Genomic DNA, 26,343 nt, shown 5'->3' on the forward strand with positions numbered 1-26,343 from the left:
GGACTTCAGTGGACGGTCTGAAGGGGAACTACGTCGGGAGGACAGGCTTTATAAGCCTAGCCTTCCGCGGTCGGCCCATGAAATGGGTTCGATAACGCTGGTTTAACAACGGATTGGAATGCAATTAAATCCGTCTTAAATTCACTAAAATAATAATAGACAAAACTTGAAAAATTAGATCCGAGATTAAAAAATAACCCTTTTAAAAACAAGCCCGATTAGAAAGATCCAGCAGCAAGGGACTCTGTCCAGGTTCTGCGATAAAGTAGGGAGTAATAGACTCCTGCCAACTTTGCATTCCATTCCATTCCATATTTAATGTTATTCTGCAACAGGAATACACATTTTTTTAAATTGTGTAATGACAGTAACAATGAATGTGTTTATTGCACACTATGTACTGGAGAATTTTCTGTTGCACATAAAGGAAAGGGTGATATTGAAGACCACGTGAAAGCAGCTAAACATAGCAGTGCTATTAATGCTACTGCTTCAGCAAACATAAGAAATTTTTTTAAAACCAAAGATGGGAATAACAATAACAGTGATCTGGAGTGTGCTGCTAAAGAAGCTACATTTTCGCACCACACTGCTAGACACAAACTCAGTTTGAAAACATCAGACTGCACATCTAAACTGGTTAAAAAGTTGTATGACCCAACATTTTCATCTCCTAGAACCAAAACCAAGGCAATTATTGTTAACATTATTTCACCATTTATATTTGATAATGTGTTGTGTTCTTTGGAAAACATTAATTATGTAACAGTAACGATGGATAGCTCAAACAGAAGTGAAGTAAAACTTGTTCCAATTGTTGTAAGATATTTCAGTCTGGAGGAGAGAATTCAAGTTAAACTTTTAAATTTTCATGAAGTGTCAGGTGAAACTGCTCAAATTTTGACACAGTATCTTTTGCAGTGTGTGAAAAAATACAAACTTGGAGAAAAGTTGGTTTGTTGTACTGCTGATAACATTAACAGTAATTTTGGTGGTGGAAGAGAAAGGGAAATGAAAATATGTTCAGAAAAGTTCAAAGTGATTTAGATAGACCTATTTTAGGAATTGGTTGTTCAACCCACATTGTACACAATTCAGTACAAACAGCATATGATTCTATACCACTGGACATAGAAGAATACCCCTGGATATAGAATATTTATAAATATTTTCACATATATATAGTAAAAGTAAAGAAACTTAAAGAGTTCTGTGAATTTGTGGAAACATATTACAAAAACGTATTATCTCATAGCAACACAAGGTTCCTTAGTTTGTTACCTGCAATAGAAAGAATTCTTTCCATTTTTGATAGCCTAAAATCATACTTCTTATCTTGTGACAAATGCTCAAAATTATTCAATTTTTTTAAAAATCTAGAAAGTGAACTGTTTTTGAAATTTTTATATAGCACTCTACAGTTATTTAATAATGTAGTTCTGAAATTGAAAGCGAATTCTATCACAGCAACAGAAGCATTTCAGACATAATCTGAATTAATTAGTCAACTTCAGGAAAGAAAAACCCAAAAATTTATACCATCTTCTGCCAAAGAATTGCTATGCACTCTAAAAGAAAATAATGATGTTCAGGAACAAAAATTCTTCTCAAGCATACACAATTTTTATAATTCTAGTATTCAATACTTAAGAGTTGTAGAGAACCAGTTTTGATAAAGTTAGTAAGTTTCAGTGGATAAATTTATGAACTGAGATTGCCTAGTCTGATTTAGAAGCGAGTTCACAAGTTGTTAATGAAATTATAAGATTCCATAAATATTGATGAACGTACATTGTTGAACCAGATAATTCAAAACCAAAGGGTAGGTTGTGGTTCAAGTTCTGAAAAAGTACCAGATACTATTGAAGAGAAGTGGAAAACAATTTTTAAGGTGTTTCAAAAGACTGATGTTTCATGTTGCGATATTTCTAAAATGGTTGAGTTTGTAATGTCTTTGGTTGGGACATCTGTTCCAGTTGAGAGAGTTTTTTCAATTACAGACAACATTTGGTCTGCAGAAAGGGGTAGACTTTCAGTATCTACTGTTAAACATCTGCTAAATGTTAAAATTAATTCAGAACTTTCTTGCTGTGAATTTTATGATGTAATTAAAACAAACAAAACATTTCTGAAAAAAGTCATGTCTAGTGAAAAATACAACTGAATAAAGTTTAATGTTTCATTAAACTGTTAAGACTTTTAAGTAATTTCAAAAATATGTCCTGGGTTGGACCCAAAAAATATGGTAAGTCCATTTATGGTCTCAATAAACAATCCCATCGCAATTTTCCTTGTTTCTTTCACAGGTCCTCCTGGATCTTCTATAATCCCTCGAGCGATCACAAACGAACTGATCTTGAAAAATTCCCCATCAGTTTTCTTAATCACCAAATATTTTTGCATCGCTTCATTACCTTTCGGTCTGCGTTTTTCAATTTTAGTATGAAGTTTGTTATTTGAAATTAATTTTACCTGATTATTTTCAAATTAGGACCTAAAATTTTTCTTATAATTTTCCTTTCTTTTTTTCTAGTAAACCTTTGTTGCACAGTCTTATAGTTTCTGCCGCACAGAGTGCTTTAACACACTTTATAGTGTCAAAGTTTACCATAGTTTTATAATGTCGAAATTTTGAGTTTCATGATAAAGACTTTGTTAAATGTGGTTTTCGTTACCTAGAAAGCTGATTCCATTTTGTTAGCTCTAACTGTTTTTTTATCTAAAGAATTCCAAGTGATCCAACCTCCAAGATATTTTAAATTATCCACTTTCTCTATTTTTTTATTACTTATATTAAGGAAATTCGGGCAGTTTTTATCTTAAGAAGGGTTTATATAGAATCTCGTGTGTAACTTGCAAAAGCGAAATTCCCCTGTAGTTATTTGGGTCTGTATGAACTGGATGAATATATATACAACTTCCAATCTTCGGGAATTTTTTCGTTATTCCATATTTCACGAAATATTTTAACTAGGGATTCTTCCGCATTTCTGATATAATTTAACTTTCCCCAGAAACTTTATTATTCTTAAGTTTTTTAACTAAGTTTCGAATTTCATCCAAATCCGGAGGTAGGGAATTTTCTGCATTATGGTCGTTAATTTTGAAATTAAAAGTTTGTTTTAATTTCTCACAATTTAAGAAATTTTTGGCTAAGATTTTACGGTTATCTGTGTTATTGTGCTTTTTTACCATCCTTATCTTCCAACTGAAGACTTAGTGGATTATATTTAGTTAATTTTTGTTTAAATATTTGGTAGAAGTTGCGAGAATTATTTTCATTAGTTTTCGTTTATTTGGTTTAAAAGTTCTTTCCCATTATTTTTTTTGACTTGTTTTATCTTTTTACCAACTTCTTTTCAGATCTTAAGGAAATTTTGCCTATTTTCCTCATTTTTGGTGTTCCACTTTTGCCAGGCCTTTAGTCTTATAAGTCATCGTGTTCTGACGTCCACCAAGCGTGTTTTTTTAACTCTTATGTTACGCAACGCTCTCTGCTTTTTGTATCATTTTGGTTTTAATGTTTTCTCATCTTCCGTCCCTTAAATCTTCTGATAATTTCGAAAATTCGTCAGCATTTAGTATTAATTTCTTAGGATCAATCTTTTTAATTTCCATGTATTAGATTTTATTTTTGTTTTGGGAATTAACTTAAATTTGATTTATGAGAGGTAGTGATCTGAATCTAAATTAGAACTTTTTAACACTAACGTTTTGAACCTCTTTTTTTCAAACTCTTTTTATAGCTACGTGATCAAGTTGAAATTCTTCTAAATGGGGATTTGGAGAGATCCACGTTTTCTGTTTGTGCGGCAGTTTCTTAAAAGCTATGGATTTCAAAATCATATTATGCGATTGCAAATTTCTATTAATATTTCTTCATTTTTACTGGTTCTTTTGTGCATGGGGTATTCTCCCACTACTTTCTTAAATTTCCTCTCCTGTTCGATCTGTGCATTAAAATCTCCCAAGTTTTAATGCACAGATTTTATTTGTGCATTAAAATCGAGGAGATACATAACCGGGGACCAAGGGCTGATTTTTGACAACTTACCCCTGCTCAGGGCCCTTGGTCCCCACCTACGTGTTTGCCCTTCAGGATTTGGAAGTAAGAAACTACATACAACCTCCACACAGATTACCAGACATTTACAATGAAATTCTTTTTGAGAAAATGATTTTTTTTTAATTAAAGGCAAAAAACGACTACTTTTTATTGTTTTTCTCATTTTTTGGTAAAGCTATTGATTTCACAGAAAAGTATTAAAGAAAAAAATTGTAGAGCTTAGAAAGAGAAACAAAATTTGTTGTAAACATTTTTTCATCTGATGCATGTCTTCAAATACATGGAAAAAGCTGATTTTTTTGCAGCTTTACCCCTGCCCAGAGGGTCTCCAGTTACATGTCTGTCCATTGGGATTTGAGATATTTTCGGTACCCTTCACCATTTCCAATATAATTTGTCAATTTACTAGATTGGTGGAAAAATCATACTCGGCTCTTGATCTATTACACCCATATATACACTAACTTTACTTCAAAACTATGAGTTCTGTATGAAGGAGCACGCTGAAAATAGGTGAAATTTAATCTTACCTATAAATTTAATGTCTACAGACAGTATGCAAAAACTTGTATGAGAGCTGGTATATGCACTGTATGGCAGAAAAGTGTTTAAACCATTTCTTTTTTTTCTATTGGCCCAATATCATTCAGCAGTAGAAAAGGACTACCAAAGGGTCATCCCCTATCCTTAAAAAAAGGTTTGGCTAATTTGGTGTATTGAGTAAAAAATTGTAGAAGGATAAACAAAAAAATATATATATATACATATGGTACAAATTGAGAATCTCCTCTCTTTTTGAAGTCAATTAAAAACTTACTTAACACTTTCAGTTGCTTTTGGAGATGTGTGCAGTGATGTTACTACTTGTCTCACCTTGGCATTGACTTATGATCCTGGTGGTTTTCTTGAATTAGGAAGACACATATTAAGAATATGGCCAAACGGTATGTTGAATCTGAATTGGATTTACTCATTTAGTATATCATTGTGTGATTATAAATTCCATAATATTCAATTGTGTTAAGATGTGGTTGTTACTTTTTGTGTACACAGAGACTTCCAGGTTGTTGACATTGTTGGTAAATTTGTATTTTCATCTATGAGGCAGTTGCAAATGTTAACAGTATGTCACTATGAAGGAGTTATAAGTATTTATTGTATCTTTCTTTGACTAATGTAGGATATCATACAGTTGGAGCAGTTCAGTTTATACATTTTAGAAGCATTGTATTTGGTAATTGTGCTTTGTATGTAATATTTTGTTTTATTTCTTCTTCTGAAAGCTACATTGTATCCAGGTAGTTTTTTTTTAATTAGCAAGCTGTTATCTTTGATTCTTTGCATATACTCATATGTGTTAGTGTGATGTATTTTTTGTTTTGGTTATATTTATTTTTATTGGTTTTTGATGAAGTCAGTCGATAAGTGTATGCTAAGAGATAAGTTCATTGTGTAGAATTCTATATGATTTTCAGGTAACATGAGTGTGTTGAGTGGTCTGTGAGTCATACTTCTAAAAGCAGATAGATTGTGAGATTAGATGGTTTGAGAAATTGTGAATGAGTGTATTATTAATGCTAAAACTCAGTACGCTTTTGAAATTATGCTTTTGTGGTTGCTTTCAGTGAGAGTGAAATTTAGAAAATTTGTTTGTTTATTGTGTTTGTACAGAGCAGCAAATTTTAATTCGTTTTACATTTTGTTTATGCATGTTATGTTATTTTGTTTATGCATCTTTGTAGATTTTGTTATACTCTATTTTAGTGAAAGGATGAAAATTCAGAAGTTTTAATCAGCAGCAAGTTACAGTGCACTTGTTATTATCAGTGCTGGTGGTGTAGTGAATACCTCAGATTAGGAGACACTACTGTGTTTATGATATAAGTATTTGATTTATGTTACATTTATTTATTTAATAAGTGATTTTTTCAATGGTTTTCTTATGTTTGAAATCCAGTATAGGTCAAATCTAGTAACTGAAATTTGACACACTTCCCATTATCCAATCAAGCTGAAATTTTGCACACATTTTTGGATCTGATGGTAATATAATATAGAGTATTTAATATCATTCTAAATCCAATATGGCAGACATTGTGAAAATATATTTCTTTGTTTACATATGGATAACAAATCATGTTTCAGTAACTAAGGGTTTGTTGTGGCAGTGAAATGATTTTGTTATGATAATAAAATGGATTTGTTACTATAACCTATCATTACTGGTTTGTTGCTGTAAGATACCTGATTTTGGTATGACAAAAAACCAATTTGTTATCGTAAGTAAATGAATTTTGTTACTATAACAAAATCATTTGTTACCCTGTCTTTTGTTATTTTTCTTCTTGTGAAGATAGTAAAGATTCTCATGGGAACAAAAAATGAAACCAAAGAATACAAAACTAAAAGAAACTGCAACACAATGTAAAAGCTGGTTGGAGAAAGTGCATAAAAAATATACCATGAAAAGTGAGTGAATGAAAGTGAAAAGACGAAGTGGGCGAGAGCTGATGAGTTGATTTTTAGCGAGCGAGAGTTGATGTTTTACTTTATTTTTACCCAGCACTAGCAGAGTTAGATAGAATCAGAAAAAATTATAAACCAATGTGAATGAATTGATGACATTTGAATGAACAAGTGCGGGTGGGAGACTAAAAAGTAAAAAAATAAATTTATTTAAAAAAAAATTAAAACAATGGTTTTCTTTTAAAACAAAATTCCTCTAAAAAGTAAAAAATAATTTTTCATTTAATATAAGATAATCAAAATAATTTTCAACATTTGTAAAAGAAAATTATTGCATGCTCATAAAGTATTACTGAAGAATTCGAATAGGTGTTCTGTGAGAATCCATAAAGGTAAAAATGTGAACATAAATTAAAATGATTAAACCAAATAATATTTTATGAGCACACAATGGTTTTCTTTTACAAATGTTGAAAATTATTTTATCTTATAATCACTGAAAAACTATTTTCTACTTTTTTAACAATTTCGATTTAAAAGAAAACCATTGTTTAAAAATTAAAAAAAAATTATTTATTATATATAAGGTGTGCTTGTAAACTGAATATTATTCACACATGTTGAGTTTATAGTTTTCTTAAGACATGTTTAATATTTAAAGTTATTTTAAGTGTGTGATATGTGCTCTATGTGAAATAGGTAATCATGATTTAACCTTATCTCTTTTTTTATTAGGAGTGCTATGGTCATTAGCCATACCATTTTTATACACCAATGAACATACAATGAATTAGCATTCTTAACTTCAGTGAACTACAGGAACCAGTTTACCAAATGCGGCCTTGGCTGTTTTAGTTTTATAATTACTTCACATCCTTCAATTTTCAAGATGTTATCAGATATTGTAAATTCACTAGGTTTTAAAGGGATGGTTTCACTACCACCTGGAATGTCTCAAGTAGTAGTATCTTAACATTACCAATAAGAATAAAGGTAAGAAATTTAAAACCAGAAGAGTTAAACTTTAAGTTTGGACTGCCAATCTCACACTTCTTATAGTCAATAAATCTTTTGAAGATGTTATTTTAAAGAAAGTAATCTCTAATAATATATTATAGGTACAAAAACACTTGCAGATTTTAGATAGATGTCAAACTGGTGATTCATCTTTTCATCAGTTTCCCTTTTATTTTACATGCGTTATCAGAACAGATAAGAGTTCTTTTTACTTTCAGAGATATTTCTTTTTGTAGTTGTTTTATTCTTTTTGTATTTGAAAGAAAGAAGTGGAAACTTTAGAAGAAATTCTCCAGCTACTTTGATAAATTTTTTATGATTTTTAAGATCAAACCAAGGCTTAAAAATAGAATTATTCACAAAAAATAAAACATTTTATTTTTCTAATACTGAATGACTTTCAAAATATTTGACTAACAGAAAAAGGGAACATTATCTTCTATTTTATTACAATCGCAGCTTATAAGTTTTATATATCCTTTGAAACTTTTCTTGTTCTACTTGGCGAAAAACAATTCTTTTAAAAATGAGATATTATCAGAGTAGGGAATTTTTCAGATAGAGGTAGATGTTTATAATTACTTTAAAAATATAAACTTATTATTAAAATAGTCCAAAATATTGTCAATTGAGATATTTATAACTCAGTTTTATGTTATAATAGCACAAGGTGATTATTTTAGAATATTTATAATCATTTAATAGATCTAGAACATTTTGTATAATTTTTCTTTAGATAAAAAATATGTAAATAATAATTATGTAATAATAGTAGAAAAAGGTAAAAACAATTTTCGATTTTATGGTAAGAAATAAATTAAATTTTAAACATTATGTTAGTAACACCACTGCCTACCTTTTTAACAATGGTCAGTAACTATAAAAGCTTATTGCTTTATAAAAGCAATAAAAGCTTTCTGTTTCTACTCATCAAGTATAAACAACTGCAATAACCTCATAGTACTTGGAAAATACCTGTTCTGTGAATCTTATGTATATAATAAACATAACATTCATTTATGTAATACTTGTGTGTGTGTGTGTGTGTATATATATATTCATAGTATATATAATAATATACTATGAGAGTTGTAGCATACTATAAAAAAAATATTTAAAAATAAGTTAATTAAGATTGATAAATAAATAAAAAAAACAGAAAGTAATTCATGATACAATTGAATTAAGACATTTATTAATGCTATTTAACTTTTAATTTAAGGTATATGTATGTATATAGTATAAAATAATGAGGTAAAATTATTTTATTTGTAAATATTATTGTATCATATATATATATATATATATATATATATATCGACCACAAACCACAAACATCTTGAAGGTGTGTTTGTGTGGTCTGATTTATAATTTATTTAGTTAAGTGAAGGACTTTCTAGCATATTAATATGAGATGCGATCCAGTCAGCAGTTAAAGCAACATTGTGGTATATTCCGGGTTGATGATCTACAGCACATCCAAATCCAGCACTTGTAATTCCAGCAAGTGTCCAACGATTACTTTTAGAATCGAATACTATAAGAGGACCTCCGGAGTCTCCCTGAAATATAAGCATAGTAAAAAATTAATTTAATATTTTATGTAAAAAAATCTTAATTTTCCATATTCTTCACACTGAAAACTTGCTCACTGATGGAAACTACTTCATTTATTAATATGAAACTACGTTACAATAAAATAGATGAGGTGTTAAATGATGATTCTGACTTTAAATAATTGATGGATTAAATCTGAGTAGATGTTAACAAAAAAACGTTCCATTTATAAACTGTACTCTGCGTAGCAAACTTTCCATTAGTTTTGTCCAGGTTTTTTTTATAGAATTTTCAATATTTATTTTATTTATATCCTGTAGATTGTAAGGTATAAAGAGAGTAAGTAAAATTGGACTTGAAAACTGCAGTTCTTGAATCAAAACTTACAGTACCTAAATAGTATCTACTGATTAATTAAGAGAGTTAAATCCTCTTTTACCTGAAAACAGGCATTTTGAAACTGTTTTGATTTCAGGTTCTGGTCATTTTTAACTTTCAAATCTGATTCTTACTAGGAGAACATAAATCACCACCAATTAGTGTTCCACATAACTTAAAAGTACACCTTACTTCAAAGCATCTGGTGAATAAAAAAAAAAATTCAGCAAATATTTTTTTCCCTTGCAAGGACAAGCCACGTGGAATGTCAAATGGAAAATTGAATAAGATGAAGTTCTAGGTCATGTAACAGCTAGAGTTATGTTTCAATTTTAGAATATTTACTCAGAATCAAAGACCTTCCAATTTTCCAAATCATTATTTGTTCTCCTCCAACACAATGCAGTCCTTATGGAGCTATCCTTCAATCTCTGCACACCACTTACCTCACCACCAGTTGGATGAAGTTATTAATGTTAATAAGTCACTTAGGAATGACAGATCTAAGTGAAGGGCAATTATTTTAATGACTGTTATCTAAAATATTTTAATGAATATTCACTAATATTTTTGTCTAATGTTTCATTAAATATTTGTGCATGACATGGAATCAATGAGTATCACTGTTATTCAAGAGGTGCGAAAGAGTATTTAATGATAAAGATTCATAAAGTCATAAGTAGTCATCACTCTCCTTATCTTGTAACAAATAATCAATGCTCAACAAATTTTTTATCTACTTTGTTCACATATTCTTCTTTTATTTTCTATTAAACTCGATCAGTGTTAAACATACTGGTTAACTTTTTTTTCAAACAGATCTATTGATTTAAATCCTATACTGACAACAGAACACTTGATTTAATGATGGTAACTAATAAATTTTAATAATTTATGCTTTTGCTAGTAGTACAGAAATAATGAACAACTATCAATGTTCTAATGAGAATTTTCCTTGTTTTTGTATACTATAAACTAACTAATAATATTTACCAAACAAGCATCCATATGTCCGTCACTGTGGCCAGCACAGAACATTTCTCTGTGAAGTTCTATGTTAATTCTCTTATGTTTGTGCCATTCAAGACATTCTTTATCAGAAAGAATTGGAACTGTAGCTTTGTGCAAAATATTTGTACCAGTTTTCCCTGTAAAACATGTACACTGATGTATTAAATCAATTCAAAAAATTATGAATATTTAAAAGACTAATATTTTTTATTTATTTTAATGGCACTTAAAACTTAATAGGCAAAAAATAACATTCAATGAATCAAATAAAAATATTATTAATTAAGAATTAGACTATTTTAAACATTTTAATGCATTTAAAAATGTACATGACATTAAAGTACAGATTGATTCTAATTTAAAAAAAAAAGTTGTAAAAAATTCTTAACAGAGTCCTAACTGAGAAAACTAAGGGTTTATTGAAATGACTAAAACCACAACAAAATGTCTGCTGGATAAGAGAAGTTGGAATTGGACTATTAGAATATCCATGGAACATTCCGATATCTATTCGGAAAGCTCCTTGGCATTAGAAAAGCAACTGACATTTAAAGTTCACTCCCTTTTACTGAAAAATAAATAAAAATATTTTTTTAGTTTAGTTATTTCATTTTTGCAACAAATAGGGTTCAAGTTGTCAAAACTAATGTACAAGCATCTTTTTAAACTTTCAGTGAAAATGTTCACAAGGAAGAGTATCAGAGCCAATTTTATTCATATTGTATTATACTAATCATTTATTAAATGAGTCAGTTCCACCAAGGAAAAAACATACGGGTTTATATATGACACATCAGTTCTATTTCAAGTAGTCCAGTTGACAATGGATTAGATAATATTGCAAATGATGCAATTTCTGTGATTAAAGACAATAAATGTTTAAAATTCAAATCTAACAACAACATCAAAATTACACATTTTAATAATACTAGTTATAAAATAAAAAAAAAGATAAACATTCGTGGTTTTTAATGTAATTGGACTGAAACATGCCACAAAAATTATTTAGTAATTGCTTATTATTATGTTAGTAATTATTTTGGCATGATTTTAGATAAATACCTTACATTTGATTTACATATTAATAAACTGAATTATTTTAAAAGAAAACTATAATAATTGTAGTATTTTACAGAAGTTTTTATGTAAAAACATTCAACAGTATATTATTGTACATTACTACAATCTGTGATTGGTTTCAGTAACGTATTACGATTAGTTTATTACATGGAAAATTCTTTTTTTATATGTATTTGGATAAAAATATTGAATTTTTTTATTTCTTTTCTTTAATATCGTATCAGGAAAAACCCTCTAGAAATATAAACGTAAGTATTTCAAGATTTCAAAAATCTTTATTAGAGAACCATGGTTATGGTACCTGACTACTTAAAATTTAACTTTAGTATTCAAATTTTTTACTCCATGGTTGTTTTATGAAGGCATTTAAATCATACAATTAACAACAATAATTTTTTTTTGTATTTTACAATTTGTGTAATTTTTATTTATTTAAAAAAATTATCAACTTATTTATAATTATTTCTTATTTATCCAAAAAACAATTTTAGCAATATTTACAACCTTTTGTAAACATCCAAGAGCCCAAATGCCTAAGTTTTGGATTTTTTGGCTGTATAATCTTTTATAAATACATTATATAATTGTCCGAATCAATAACCACCTTGGTTTAATACCTTGGTTACGGTACTAATTCTGTATCTTAATTTTGCTGGTTCGTAATTCAAATAAATAATAGTCATTGTTCAGCCATGATAAATATAATTTAATATAATCTTTAAATTTTACACTATAAAATATTACATTGTTGAATATGCTATGAGTTGATGAGAATATACAGGATGGTAGTGTGAAGTGTAGATGAAGACTGCATTATTCCTTGTTGACATAAAAAAAAAAGAATAAAAATAGTTTCACATTTACTTTTTCTGACAAAGAAGTATACTTCAAAGTAAAATTAAAATAGTCTGATGAAAGAGTGTTAGTCAATATGTTGAAAAGCACATCTAGAGAAAATATGATATGGAAAAATTAATGTTTTGTAATATAATCAGTCATTATTAATTCACTCAACCTAATCTTTCCTCTCCAAATCGTAAATCTATGGCCACTTGGTTTCATTTAAAGAACTAATAATGTTTATTTAATTTCTCGCCTGCTTAGAGGAAATTACAACTAAATAAACATCATGATGAGATTTATGAGTATATTAGAAATGATTATGTTGGTAGTTTCATTATGTTCTAAAAAACAGGATTTTGAAAATTCAGCATGGTGACATCAGTTTCAATTATGTATAAAATAAGTTGAATCATACAGAAAGGTTTTTATCGTTAGATTTGCCAATAGTTCCAAATTTGTACATGTATGATACTGTTATGTAAGTAAGAGCTTTGGCCATACAAAAAGAATAAAGATAACCGTGATTATAATAAAAAGTTGTAAGTTCAATATTTAAATTGAGCAACATAATCTAAAGTTATTTCAAAAGACCTCATCAAATATGGGAGCTAAATAATATGGGAATAGAGATTAAGAATCATTCAGAAGACAAAGACATTTTTAATTTATTCTGCTTTCTACTCTACTGACGAATTCCTTTCTTCATAAGAGACAAATCACACTTGTATACATCATTACCAATGTAATATTCGGTGACAGTAGTGCTAATAAAAATCACATAGTAATATTAACAAAAAACAAATTACTCTTAAAACTATTTAACTCTCGCTTAATATTTCTTGCCGTAAAAACAAATTACTGTAAAAACAAATATAGTACTAAATATTCCTTTACTTATTTGCTTCTTGTAATTTTGTTGATAGTTAACCTATGCCACTAAAAGGCATATTAAAAGAGAGCAATAGGAAGCTAAAATCAACACAAATCATATATATAGACCTATAAGTTACTACAGAGTAGATCAGCTAAAAACAAATGTATAAATTTAAAAAAGGAAATAAAATGTAAGTGAAAAGATAATAGATGGTAGAAAAGGTTAAATTAAAAAAAAAATGTATAAGAACTGATGGATGAACTCAACAGTCAACAAGTACAAAATTTGTTGAAGGCAGAAAATTAAGTCAGTGTATTATAAATAAAATGAATAGAAAATTCAAAGGAGCAGAAGGAAAACTAGGGAAAGGAAGGTATAGTGTCATAGAAAACAAAATAATTATGGGAAAGGTTGATGTAGCATTTGTAAAAGCGGCAAAATATTTTACAGAAATGAAAGTAAATTGTAGTAGTGCAGACGTTGAAATAAAATCTACTGTCAGGAAGAGAAGGGAAAGCTAGTGTAAATGAATGCTTAGAAGGAGCTGTATAGAGGAAAATATTAGGGTGATTAAATACTGAAGGAGGAAAAAGAAATTGATGATGACTTCAGAAAAGACTCTGCATTATAATTTGAATTTGGCAGAGATACTGAGAGAATTAAATAACAATTAAAAGTAGGAAGTGTTACCTTAAAAAAGATAGGAAGTGAATTGATTCACTAAGTGAAGTAGGAGAGAGAAAGCTACACATTAGTATGCAAAATTTATCAAACTGGAGAAGTATCTTCAGATTTTAATAAAACAATTATTTTTATCATTCTAAAGAAAAAAGAATCAGACAAACACATGAACTACTGCAATATAAGTTTAACATTTTATATTTTTCAGTTAGAATAGAGTAGATCTGTGGAAGAATAGATAACGAGATATATTAAATAAAGAGAACTTTGGTTTTCAGAAATAGCATGGGAACATGAGAAAACTTCATTTTTCTAATAAATTTTTGAGGCAAGTTGAACAAAAAAAAAAGTCATGTTGGTGCATTTATAAATATTTTTAAAAACATTATGTGTAAATTTGAGTATAAAGTGTTCAAAATTAAAAAAAAAAAAGGTTTGAAGTATAGAAAAAGAGTAATTTGTAGTTTTTACAGAAATCTGTTAACTGTAATAGAAGTTGAAAATGAAGAAAGCCTAGCAGAAGTACAGAAAGACATGAGACAATGATTTGGTCTATCTCTTTATGTTTTAATTTGCATATAGAAGAAACAATAAAAGAACTAAATGAAAATCTTTGAGAGAGAAATCATAATCCACAGACAAATTATAAAATTGTTAACATTTACTGATGATATAATTATTTTGAAGAATGGAAAGAAGCAAACAGTTGGTGGGGGAATTTAATTTGAAAGTAAACAAGATAAAAATATAGGTAATGAAAAGGATGATAATGATACAGATAATAAATTAAATATTAAAATAGGAAAACGCAGTATATCAGAGATCAAAGAATTTTGTTGTGGCTTAATAAAATTACATTGTGTAGACAAAGTAAAGAAGATATCAAAAACATACTTTACAAGCCAAAGAGATTTTAGCAGAAATAAAAAGTGCTACTATAAAAAATACATTTAGGTATATTCAGAAGAAACTGTTACAAATTTATGTAGAGTGCAGTGCTTTATGGCCGCAATATATGTACAACAAGGAAGCTACAAAACAAAGACATTTTTGAAATGTGGTGATAGGGTTTAGTTAAAAATTAGGTGAGTTGATAAAGTACAAGATGAAAAGACATTCTGATGAACTGGCAAAGAGTGAAGTTTATAGCAGAATCTTGTAAAAATAATAGACTGATGGGCATACAGGGTATGCTGAAGGGACATTAAGTGATGCAGAGTTAGTGAATCTAGCTGTAGGAGTTTATATGCAAACAGAAAAGGTAGACAAATGTTAAAATATATGACAGATAAGATTTAATAAAATTATACTAATATAATTTATAATATTTAATAAATTATAGATTCTTCAACTTACCATAAGTAGTATCTGTTTTACCCCAGCCAGCTACTACACCTGTGTGACCTTTAAATGTAACTTCATGGCGTGGCAGACAGATTGGCAAAATGTTTTCTCTATAGAAAACTTCCTGAGATAATTTAACAAGTGCAACATCAAATCTATAAAAAAAGAAAATAAATAATTAATACTAAATAAAATAAACATTATACATAAATTTAGAAAGCCTCAGGAGCTTACTTGGGGCTGGGGGGGGGGAAGAGCTTTGTTTTTGACAAATAGGATGAACCATAATGATACCCAACATCTGCATCATACAATATAAGAATTTGTAAGAGTATCCTTTCAGCCTTTCACTTCTACTCCAATAATTAACCTGCACAAGATGCCCCTGCTAAGTCAAGCAACTTACTGGAAGGTTGGGTAACTGACCCCAGTGAGATATTAGATTCAGTGATTAGATTTGTGTTGATAGTGGGGACTGAAAATTTATTTTCAGCTGTTCCCTTGATATACTTGCATCCTGAATGGATTAACTCCTTTCACTGTCTCAGGAAGTAGGTATCCAATGACATCGATGTAATGCTAAAGCCAATAAAGGGAATGAGTGTGCCTAGGCATGTAAGTGGCAACCCCACAACTAGGTTAGGGTTCCTTGGGCTAGTTCCTTAAAAATCTGAAGTTTTATCTACTAAAAGAAAACATAAAGAGAAATCGGATTGGATTTATCAGAAATATAAATTTAGAAGAGGAGCAGTATGAGAAAGAATAAACTACAGATCTCTTGTATACCTTAACATCTAACAGTATAAGAGGGACAACTAAGTAAGAAAGAATAAGTTTAGATTTTCTTATTGGTTTTTACTTAGATAAGGTTAATTCTTTTTCTTTAAGTTCTGCCTCCACATTGAAGAATTATTATCATTGGTAATTATCATGGTAATACTAATTTTAGAAGCTGCTGCCCAGAACAGGTCACTTAATAAACATTCAAACATTCTCTCAGATTATGCAGTCCAACATATGGCTTCTTTCTACACCTCTCCTTCTTTGGATCCAGTTTTGAAAAATTAATGATTTATCCCTGAGTAGATAAAGCCAGTGTAAACAGAATAACTGAGGTCAGAAATCAAACCTTTCAGAAAAGAACATTTTTGGTCCATGGATAAAATTTGGATGGTCTTTCAATTTCATTTGTGGGAAATATTCACAATACAGCTACTCAAAATTTCACTATACAAAATGTTGCATAATTAAATTATATGTTATGGTATAATCCAATGCTCCCATATTCCCAGTTTAATAACAAAAATACACTAATTATAGTTATTCAAATAAATGCATTCTAAGAAGCTTTCTAAAATTTAAAGGGTTACAGTTGTAAAATATGTTGATTTATTTGATTATTGATTATAGTTACTATGTCTGACTATAGTTACTATGTCTGAAGTGAAAAATGAGCATTATACTTGGAGTTAAACTTTTATATTTTTTTCACTAGTTTTACCATTAATAATAAAATAATAGCAACTCCAAAGAGTTCTAGGAGCACAATTCAATGCAAAGAATAAGTGATTGATATATGTTTTTTTTTTTTGAGTTTTAATGACTATAATAATAAGTAGTAGTCTAATAGGATCATGGTTAAGAATATTGCAATTATCTGTACTTGGTTTAGTTTTTTTTTACATTCTGTTTGAAACATAATGACTGGAAAATTTTAATTATTTATAAATTTGTGAAACTCTAGAAAAGTATTAAAAAATAACTTTAATGATATAATAAATAAGAAATTACATAAACAAAATACAGAAATTCCACATTCATGAAAATAAGAATTAAAAAAGAAATCATAAATCTTTTTAGTAACTCTGCCATCTGTAATGAATTAAATTTTTAATTATAAGATTCTAGTACAATTGTAACTGCAGTAGTGTGCACTCTACTTGGTGTCACATTTTATATTGTTTGTAAATTTTATAATCTAACAATAAATCTTGTGGGTTGAAAGGGTTTTAGTATTTTAATTATTACACATTCAAGTAAGTGGCAGCAATACAAGAGAAATGCAGTTTTTGTTGTTATAAAGTACTACAATTCTCAAGTTATTTGTTTATTTTTGTTTAATGTAATATAATAACTGGCTTGTAACTGTTAATTACACTGATAAACATAATTTTTGTTTCCTACCGTGCGATACATGATTTTAATCTGTATTTTGATACTGAAAATGAATATGAACTCAGAATCTTTCTATTACTCACCATTTTTGAAAAATTTTTAAATTTTAATAAAGGATTTTTTTCATTTTTCAATGTATAGTTAGCAATTTAAGCTCGTATATTGTATTTTGTTACTTTTTTTTTATTGTTTAACTTTGTTAACATAATTTGTAAGCAATAAATAAACAATACTAGACAAAGAATTAAATAATACTATAGTCACATATTATGACATCATATCTAATAAAAAAGCAATCATATCAAATAAAAACAATGAGCCCTCATGAACAAGATTAATCATGTCTGTGCAGGCCAAAACAAGATGCTGAAAACACAGCTGCGTTGTTTGTATTAAGCACTGGATTTAGGAATGAATTAATTTTGTTCACTCCGATTGCTGTCTTAAGTTTGTTAACAGTGCAGTGTCATAATGCCTCGAAATTGTGTAAATGATGTGGATGCCTTTTGTTATGTATGTAGCAAGTTTATGTAAAACCAAATAGAAAAAGCATTTCACCTTTAATTAAAAAGCATATCATTTGTACTTTCAGTGTAAAATTGGTGATCAGGATAAGATGTGGGTTCCTCATATAGTATGCACTAATTGTTCTGTATATTTAACAGGATAGCTGAAAAGTACATGGAAGGCTTTGCAATTTGATGTACCTATGGTTTGGCGGCGTGAACCAAAGGATCATGTAACCGATTGTTACTTTTGTTTAACAAGTGTGTCTGGAATTACTAAAAAACCTAAACATACTGTAAAATATCCTTCATTGCAATTTGCAATCAGGCCTGTACCTCACAGTGAAATTATTCCAGTTCCTGAGACACCTGTGAATGTACATTTCGAAAGCAGCAATGAAGAATCAAGTAGTACTGAAGAAGACAACAATGATTTTGATTTTGAATCTTCCAATAAACCACATCTTATATCACAAGGTGAATTAAATATCTTTGTTAGGGATTTAAATTTATCAAAAAATCAAGCTGAACTGTTAGGATCAAGACTGCAAGGTTGGAATTTACTTCAAAAAAAATACAAACATTTTGGGCTTTCAAAACCAACAAAAAGAACTTTCTCAGTACTTTATTGATGAAAATAATTTGGTTTATTGCACAAATATTGTTGAGCTTAAGTAGCACTTACGACAAGTTCATAAACCTGAGGACTGGCGCCTTTTCATAGATTTATCCAAGTATAGTTTAAATGTGGTTCTACTACACAACGGTAACAAATATCCTTCGATACCAATCGATTAAGGTATTAATTTGAAAGAGACATAAAATGTGATGAAAGACGTTCTTGAAAAAATAAATTATAAAAAACATAGGTGGAACATATGTGGTGATTTGAAAGTTATAGCTATTTTGTCAGGCATGCAGTTAGGCTACACTAAGTACATGTATTTTCTTTGCGAATGGGACAGCTGAGCTAGGGATAAACATTATGTTACCAAAGAGTGGAAGAAATGAAAGGACTAATGAAAAATTTTCTAAAATCAATGAAGAAGGATAGTCGCAGATTTTTGTACATCAGGCAGAAATTTCCAAATGTTAAGTGAAGGAAAAATTAAAGAAGGAATATTTGTTGGTCCTCAAATGAGTCGGTCAAAGATGATGTATTTAAGTTGATGTTAAATAATGTAGAAAGTGCAGCTTGGGCTTCATTTAAAGATGTTTGTAAAAATTTCTCGGCAAACAAAAATCAGACAATTACCACAATATTGTTAATCAACTTCTTACTTCATACAGAGTTATGGGATGTAATATGTCTTTGAAAATACATTTCCTCCACTCACATCTGGATTTTTTCCCGGACAACTTCAGAGGCGTAAGTGACAAACACAGTGAACATTTGGAAAGCTGTTATAAAAGGAAATGGAATATTAACATGCTAGCCGATTACTGTTGGATATTAATTTGGGATCTACCTTAAGTTATTTATAAAAGAAAAGCATCAGTGAAATCATTGTAACACAGGTATGGCCATGCAAAATTATAAATTTTACAGATTTTAACTATATTTTCCTTAATTTCTTTTTAAGTGTAATTTCTTTAAAACTAAGGGTGATAGAATAATTGTATTTACAGATGTAATGTAAGCAAAAAATTCAAGAAATATCATACTTAGAGACATTAAAAAAATCTTTTTTGTTGGTGTTATGTTTCTGTTTTTTTTTGTCTATCTATGTAGTTCCTCCTTCTCATGGAACATCTTTTCTTGAGAAAATATGTACCCCAAATTGCAAACGTTTGACAGAAGATATTCCATGAGAAAGAAGAAGGAAACTAGTTTCAACAGTAATAAACATATTCCACATAAAAAAGCAATTATTAAGTTTTATTATGTTCCTGTGAAATGACAAAATAAACCAAATTTTATAAGTAAAAAGTCTTTAATTACTTCAAAATGTTTTTGGTCACCCTTGTGACTATGGAAACAAACCATAACCACAGTCACAGTTTTGAGTGACTGAGCAAAACCAGTGGTCAAAATACTCACAAACTTAACTTTACAGCTGAATAAAAACACAGCAAACAAATAAATATTTCTGATCAAACCATCTCAAAAAGCAACCAACAAAAACACACTTCAAAATATGTGGAAAATCACCAATGACAGTCATTTTCATTCACATTACCACATACCACAACATGTTCTAGATGGACATGTAGAACCACAAGAGAATTTTAGAACATTCTAGAACCACAAAACTATCCACTTTTGAAGTATGACTCACAAACTACTCAACACAAATATATCATCAGAAGAACTTAAATCTGAAAAATATCTAGCACATACAAACAGATATAACAGTACACTTACTGTAGTAAAACGTTTTTAAAAAAAAGATGCATACGCATCCATCACACGCACATAGGAATATCTTTCCCTCTCTCCTTTTGATGAATCATCACATGTTACTTATCTACTTGGCATTCTGTAACTGACAGCTCAAAACAACACATCGTAATTTGAGATTTACTACTGTACAACCTGCATAATGCTGGTCAGGTTTTCCACATTCCCTTCTATTTTTTCTAAATGTGAATAAAAATAAATTTGCCAGATACTGTATTTTTAAATTAATAAAGTAAAAAAAACTTTTATTAATTCATTAATTTAAGTTAGCTCTTTTAACTCCTTATCATTCGTAAACCAATAAAGAATATATTTTATAAACTAAGTGTGTTCATTGCAAATCATGAATTAAATTATTCATGAGTACGGCCATATTTCTAAGGCTACTGCCATACCACCCCGATCTAAATCCAATTGAGTTGATTTGGGCTGCAATTAAAAAATCTGATGTGGACACTACATGACTTCCTTGTACACATATTAAATTACATATACACATTTTTTGCTGCACTTCATTTAAACTTATTTCATTTGAGAGTAAGATACAATCCTCCAATTCTTTAATAAAGTGGACAGTTACACAATTGTTAAAATATTAGATATTAACATCAAATATTTATACAATTATTAATTCAACAATCTTATCTGAAATATTAGGATAGAGTAGAAGTCCCTTTATTACTCTTGAAATAACTGTATGCTTATATCTATCCAATACTATGTTTTTTAAATTATTATGATGTAAACATGAACATAATGAAAACAAAAACGAATAATCAGATGTTTCACCAAATCTGATGTGGACACCACATGACTTGCTTGTATGCCTATTACATTACATATACACATTTCTCTAAAATGAAAAGTACATAAAATTTCATTTCATTAATAACTTCTGATATTTTTTCATTTTTTTGTTGTTATTGAATTATTATTTATTGTATTTTTTTTTTACAATGAGAGATTAATAATTATTAATAAATCAATATATTTAAATTAAAAAAAAGTTAACAAAAAAAGAGGTGAAGTCGGATTTGAACCGATGTGCCTTCCCCTTGTAAGATACAAATATTTCATTAATTAAAATTTTATTTGGCTATAATTCTGGAACCAATGAAAATACGTACCACTTATGATATGTCATTGAATAGCTCACAATGGGGCTTATTACTGCAGTTAAAAAAAAGTCCAAAATCAAATTTTTTTTTATTTTGGGCTTTTTTGGACACTTTTGGTTCAGTCGATTGCAATCAAAAAGGAGATGCACAACTAGATGTTACAACAGTCCTAAATCCAAAATTTCAACATCCTACGTCTATTCGTTTTCGAGTTATGCGAGATACGTACGTATGTACATACATACAGACGTCACGCCGAAACTAATCAAAATGGATATTTCCGTTGAAATCTGAAAACCAAGTTTTTTCGCGATCGCAATGCTTCCTTTACTTCGTACAAGAAAGTAAAAACAAATGGCCAAGCAAAATATCAATTCGCCTTTAGAAGAAAAAAAAAATTTGTTTGAAGCTCTTTCAGATTTACGGCGCAGAAAATTGGAAAAACGTTGTAACATGTTAAAAAAATTGAGGGCAGTCACTTTGAAAATGATATTATAATTGACGAGGAAATTGATAAATTTATAATTACTGTAAAGTGTGCTGAATCGAACGACGATCAAAGCAGTGCCGTCAGTGATATAAAACATCTAAGCGATGAGAACTAACTGAAGTATAAGTGGATCCTAGTAGCCGGCCTCCGTGGGGCGAATGGTAGCGTCTCGGCCTTTCATCCGGAGGTCCCGGGTTCGAATCCCAGTCAGGCATGGCACTTTCACACACGCTACAAATTCATTCATCTCAATCTCTGAAGAATGCCTAACGGTGGATACGGAGGTTAAAAAAAAAGTGGATCCTAGTAGCCAGAAGGTAACCACGGTGGGAAAAGGAGTCACAATCATCAACATGGTAGTTCTGCCTAATCCCTCTTTTTAAAGTTTCACTATAAAATGCTTCCATATACAACTATCAAAACAAAATATACATTTTGTTTATCCATTAAATTATAATTATGCATTATGCTCATTATCCATTATGCTATATTGCTTAACAATATATTTAAAATTAGCATTAAAAATTGAGTACAGTAAGGTAAGTTCAGTTAAATGAACAATATGCACAATTGCTTTACTTAAAATTATTTTAATTTTATTTTATGCCTTGATGTCATATTTTTACATATGTAAAAATGTTGACAATTTAATTTTTAATCTTAATTTTAATTAATTTTTATATATATATATTTTTTTTTAATTTTTTTTTTAATCTTACTGAATAAACGTTTAAAATAAAAAGATTAAACGTTTTAAATTGTAAATAAAATAAATAAATGCATGATATGTAATTATATTTTACAAAGTTTGTAATGTAATTTGAGATGAATATATGAATACATAATGCAGCTGATGATGCGAGTAAATCGCAGAAGCGCTCCTGCATATATAGTGTAATAAGATAAGTCATCCTACCTTATTCTATAGTTTGGTTGATCTAATAAAATAAATATATTTGAATACAATACAGAGGAGTACGATTCTTAAACGAATTAATTAAAAAAATATATATCTATATATATTTAGGTGAGAATAGTTAACAATTTACATTTCCTTCAAAATACATACGTACAATACATAAGTTTTTCACTTCCTGATACTAATAAAAATCCTAATATATTGGGAATGACAGTAAACTGTACATATCAATCATTACTGGCAGTAACATGTACACTGTATATATACATGAACATCTCGATTCCCCCCCGAGGGGAGAAGATCCCACCTCGTAGTGTGTCCGGTCGCTACAGCACCCCCTCCGTTCTAGCCAGTAGTGGCTTTAACGGAGGACATCTTCTAGCCCTCAAACTGATTGCGCACCATAGCTTTCAGTTCAGGCCCCACAGAGATGCCACCAATGCAGATGCCCCGAGGGACATCTGCATCGGTAAAATTCACCCCGATAGTAGTTTTTTAGGTTTATGCCTTCAGAAAGAAGACAACGGACACCTGCAGCTACCACGTCGCCCTCAGGAACTAAGCTAGAAGCCTAACCGCGGAATGAAGACCCCGCGCCTAGCACTATCTTTTAAAGAGCCAATTTATCGAATGTCTCAGATCCGAGCAAAACAACCACTATAACAAAACTTCCCACTAAAAAGTTTTAACACAACGAAATTTGGTCCTAGTTCCCTTAAGAACCCCACTTATTACTCGAAATGAGTTTCCTAACTGACTCCGCTCCGGTCTGCCCGGGAGAGGAGAATAAACGCCTACTCCCACACAGCTCCATCGCGGAGTCCCGTGTGACATTCACCATCTTTCGTAAACCGCCGTCGAAACGCCGCTGCATACCACCGAAGCGACACCCAGACACGCCCGCCGACAGTGTCGTTAGCTCACAAAATGCCCTCGTCGAAGCGCGACCGCACTCCCCGGGACAAGGATAACCATGCCCGTTGGCAGCGGCCGCAACTCCGCCGACAGCTTTATTCCAACAAAATAGCACCAATTAGATCTAACCGAGGCACGCTGCCTTAAGCGCCTACCTTCGGCCAGTCAACTGCCCAGGCGGTCCCTAGCCACCGAGGTTCCTATCACCTACTAAATCCCTTCGGCAGTCCTGCTCAGGGCGAGGAAGCGAATGAAGCCAGCAACTATTGTCCACTCTCTACGAGTCCTTCAGTTGACTCGTAGATCCAAAACAGAGTTCACTCTCTCGGGTTCACTAGTAACTCTAGTACGCTCAACTTCGTACCGGGGACATACGTGTAGGACATGGTCCACGGTGTCATCGACCCTACAATTCGGACAGAAGCCGGAATCGACCAACCTAAACCTAGCCAATTTATCCCTAAAGGCACCATGTCCGGAGAGAAACTGCGTCGTGTGCTGATTTGGGGATACCCAGCTAACCGCTCGCAACTCTCTAACATTGGGGAATATACCATGCGTATAACGACCTGTTGAAGAATCGTTCCACCTATCTTCCCAAGAGTCAAAACCTTGGTCTTCGATCTCACGCACACGCTCTGAAGTAAGAAGGCATCCCTTCTTTGCAACGCTGGCTACGTTCCGTAGCCGAAATATCACAGCTTTGATGCCTGCGATCACAGTTACTGCCTCTCGCGAGACAGTCCTGTAACCGCCGACAACCGCTAATAAAAGAAGATGCTGGGCTCGTAATAGAATGTCCCTATAACATTGGTACCGCATACGATGAGCCCAGACGGGCTCAGCGTACAACATAATGGCCTCACAAACACCTTTGTAAAGAATCTGCATGGTACGGAAATTCAACCCCCAATCGGGATGGACTACTATACGGACGCCGAAGAAAGCATCAACTGCCTTCATCGCCACATACTGCAGGTGCTCCTTGAACAGAAGCCTCTCATCAAGGATAACACCCAGATACTTCTGAAGAGTGACATACCTAATTGAACCGCCGTCTATCACAACCCGCGGGTGGTGAGTTGCAGCTAGCCGCCCTTCAAAAACATCATAGTGGTTTTCTCCGCACTGAAAACCATCTTATGTTGAAGACTCCACAACTGCAAAACCCTACATGCCTGTGCCGCTCTAAGCTCAATCTCAGCACGCGAACCGCCCACGACCAGCAGCAGCCCATCGTCGGCATAAGCCACAACGCGACAACCACCGGGCAAATGCAGCCGCATGAGAGTCGAACTCGATGGTCCAGACGAGTGGACCTAATACACTGCCCTGTGGACATCCTTTTGACAGGGTCTTTCCTAGTTGCGAACTGCCGTCCCGAAGGACAACAGTTCTTTCGCTGAAGTAACTCGAGAGAGTGCTAATTTCATCCCGCGTGCAACCACGCTTCTGCAATTGAAACAAGGCAGAGGGCCACCACAAGTTATTAAATGCCCCGGATATGTCCAAAATGACACCGAGTACATACTTGCACTCACTGCCTGAAGCCAGATCCAGGACCCTAAGAATCGCGTCCTCTGTACTCTTGCCGGGTCTAAAGCCATACTGCATACTGGTCGTCCATCAGCATGTGATTTGAAGTCAGCCTACTATTAATGCGGAGGTAGAGTATCTTCTCGAAAACCTTTCCAACAACTGGCAAGAGCGTCAGAGGACGGTAAGAAGAACTGACGGTGGGGTTCTTGACGCCAACTTTGAATAACAGCTTCAAAATACCACGCTTCCAGCAAGCCGGGAAATACCCGGCGAATAAACACCTATTGAACACCCTAGTCAATGGGCCGAGAATTACAGGCAGGATGCGAACAAGGAGCTCCACCGTAATACCATCATATCCGGGGGCTTTGTTCCTAGCAAGGCTACAGATTACTTGGCGGACTTTCGCCTCAGTAATCTCCGAAGACACCGAGTCTGTGTTAAAATCTACAACCGCCGCTCGAACTCTCCGATGATACGAGGTCTCACCAACCTCGGTATCATCGGGGAGCAGATCGTCCATCAGAAGAGATAGAACACGATCTTTCTCAACTACAACGCCGTCTTGGGTCGAGAGAGCCGACAGTCCTTTTTCCGCTTGCGACCAAGTACTCGATAAACAACACCCCAAGGGTCTTTATTCCCCTGCTCTTGAACAAAAGAGCGCCAGGAATCTCGCTTCGAAGTCCTAATACTATGAAAATGCTCGATCCTTTTCTGACGATACTCCGCAAACAGGACCTCGCGCCGGTCAGGATCACGCACACGCTGTGCGGCTCTCCTGAGTCGGCCCACGGCCTGCTTTATCGCAGTCAAGTCCCGAGTCCACCAACCAGCTACTCTCTCACGACCCGTGCTCCGGGGGATTGAGAGTTCTGCGGCTTCAACCACCGCAGAAGAGAAATTCTCTGCCAGGTTATCTAGAGGGACCTCGTCCAGGGTGCGAGTGAACACCCGCATCCT

General features: G+C 31.7%; 1 protein-coding gene across 2 annotated transcripts in view; it reads right to left on the minus strand.

The window, feature by feature from the left end:
- Positions 1 to 8,798: 8,798 nt before the first annotated feature.
- LOC142322812 (serine proteinase stubble) overlaps positions 8,799 to 26,343 on the minus strand; it is a 75,151-nt gene continuing 57,606 nt past the window's right edge. For both annotated transcript variants that reach the window (XM_075361883.1, XM_075361881.1), the window contains 3 exons: positions 15,330 to 15,472; positions 10,478 to 10,632; positions 8,799 to 9,111 (listed from right to left, as the gene is read on the minus strand). In XM_075361883.1, the coding sequence (XP_075217998.1) occupies positions 8,926 to 9,111; positions 10,478 to 10,632; positions 15,330 to 15,472 (484 nt within the window). In that variant the 3' untranslated portion in view covers positions 8,799 to 8,925. The remainder of the gene's footprint in view (positions 9,112 to 10,477; positions 10,633 to 15,329; positions 15,473 to 26,343) is intronic.

Source organism: Lycorma delicatula, chromosome 4 (assembly GCF_047948215.1).
Source record: "Lycorma delicatula isolate Av1 chromosome 4, ASM4794821v1, whole genome shotgun sequence".
Classification (NCBI taxonomy): domain Eukaryota; kingdom Metazoa; phylum Arthropoda; class Insecta; order Hemiptera; family Fulgoridae; genus Lycorma; species Lycorma delicatula.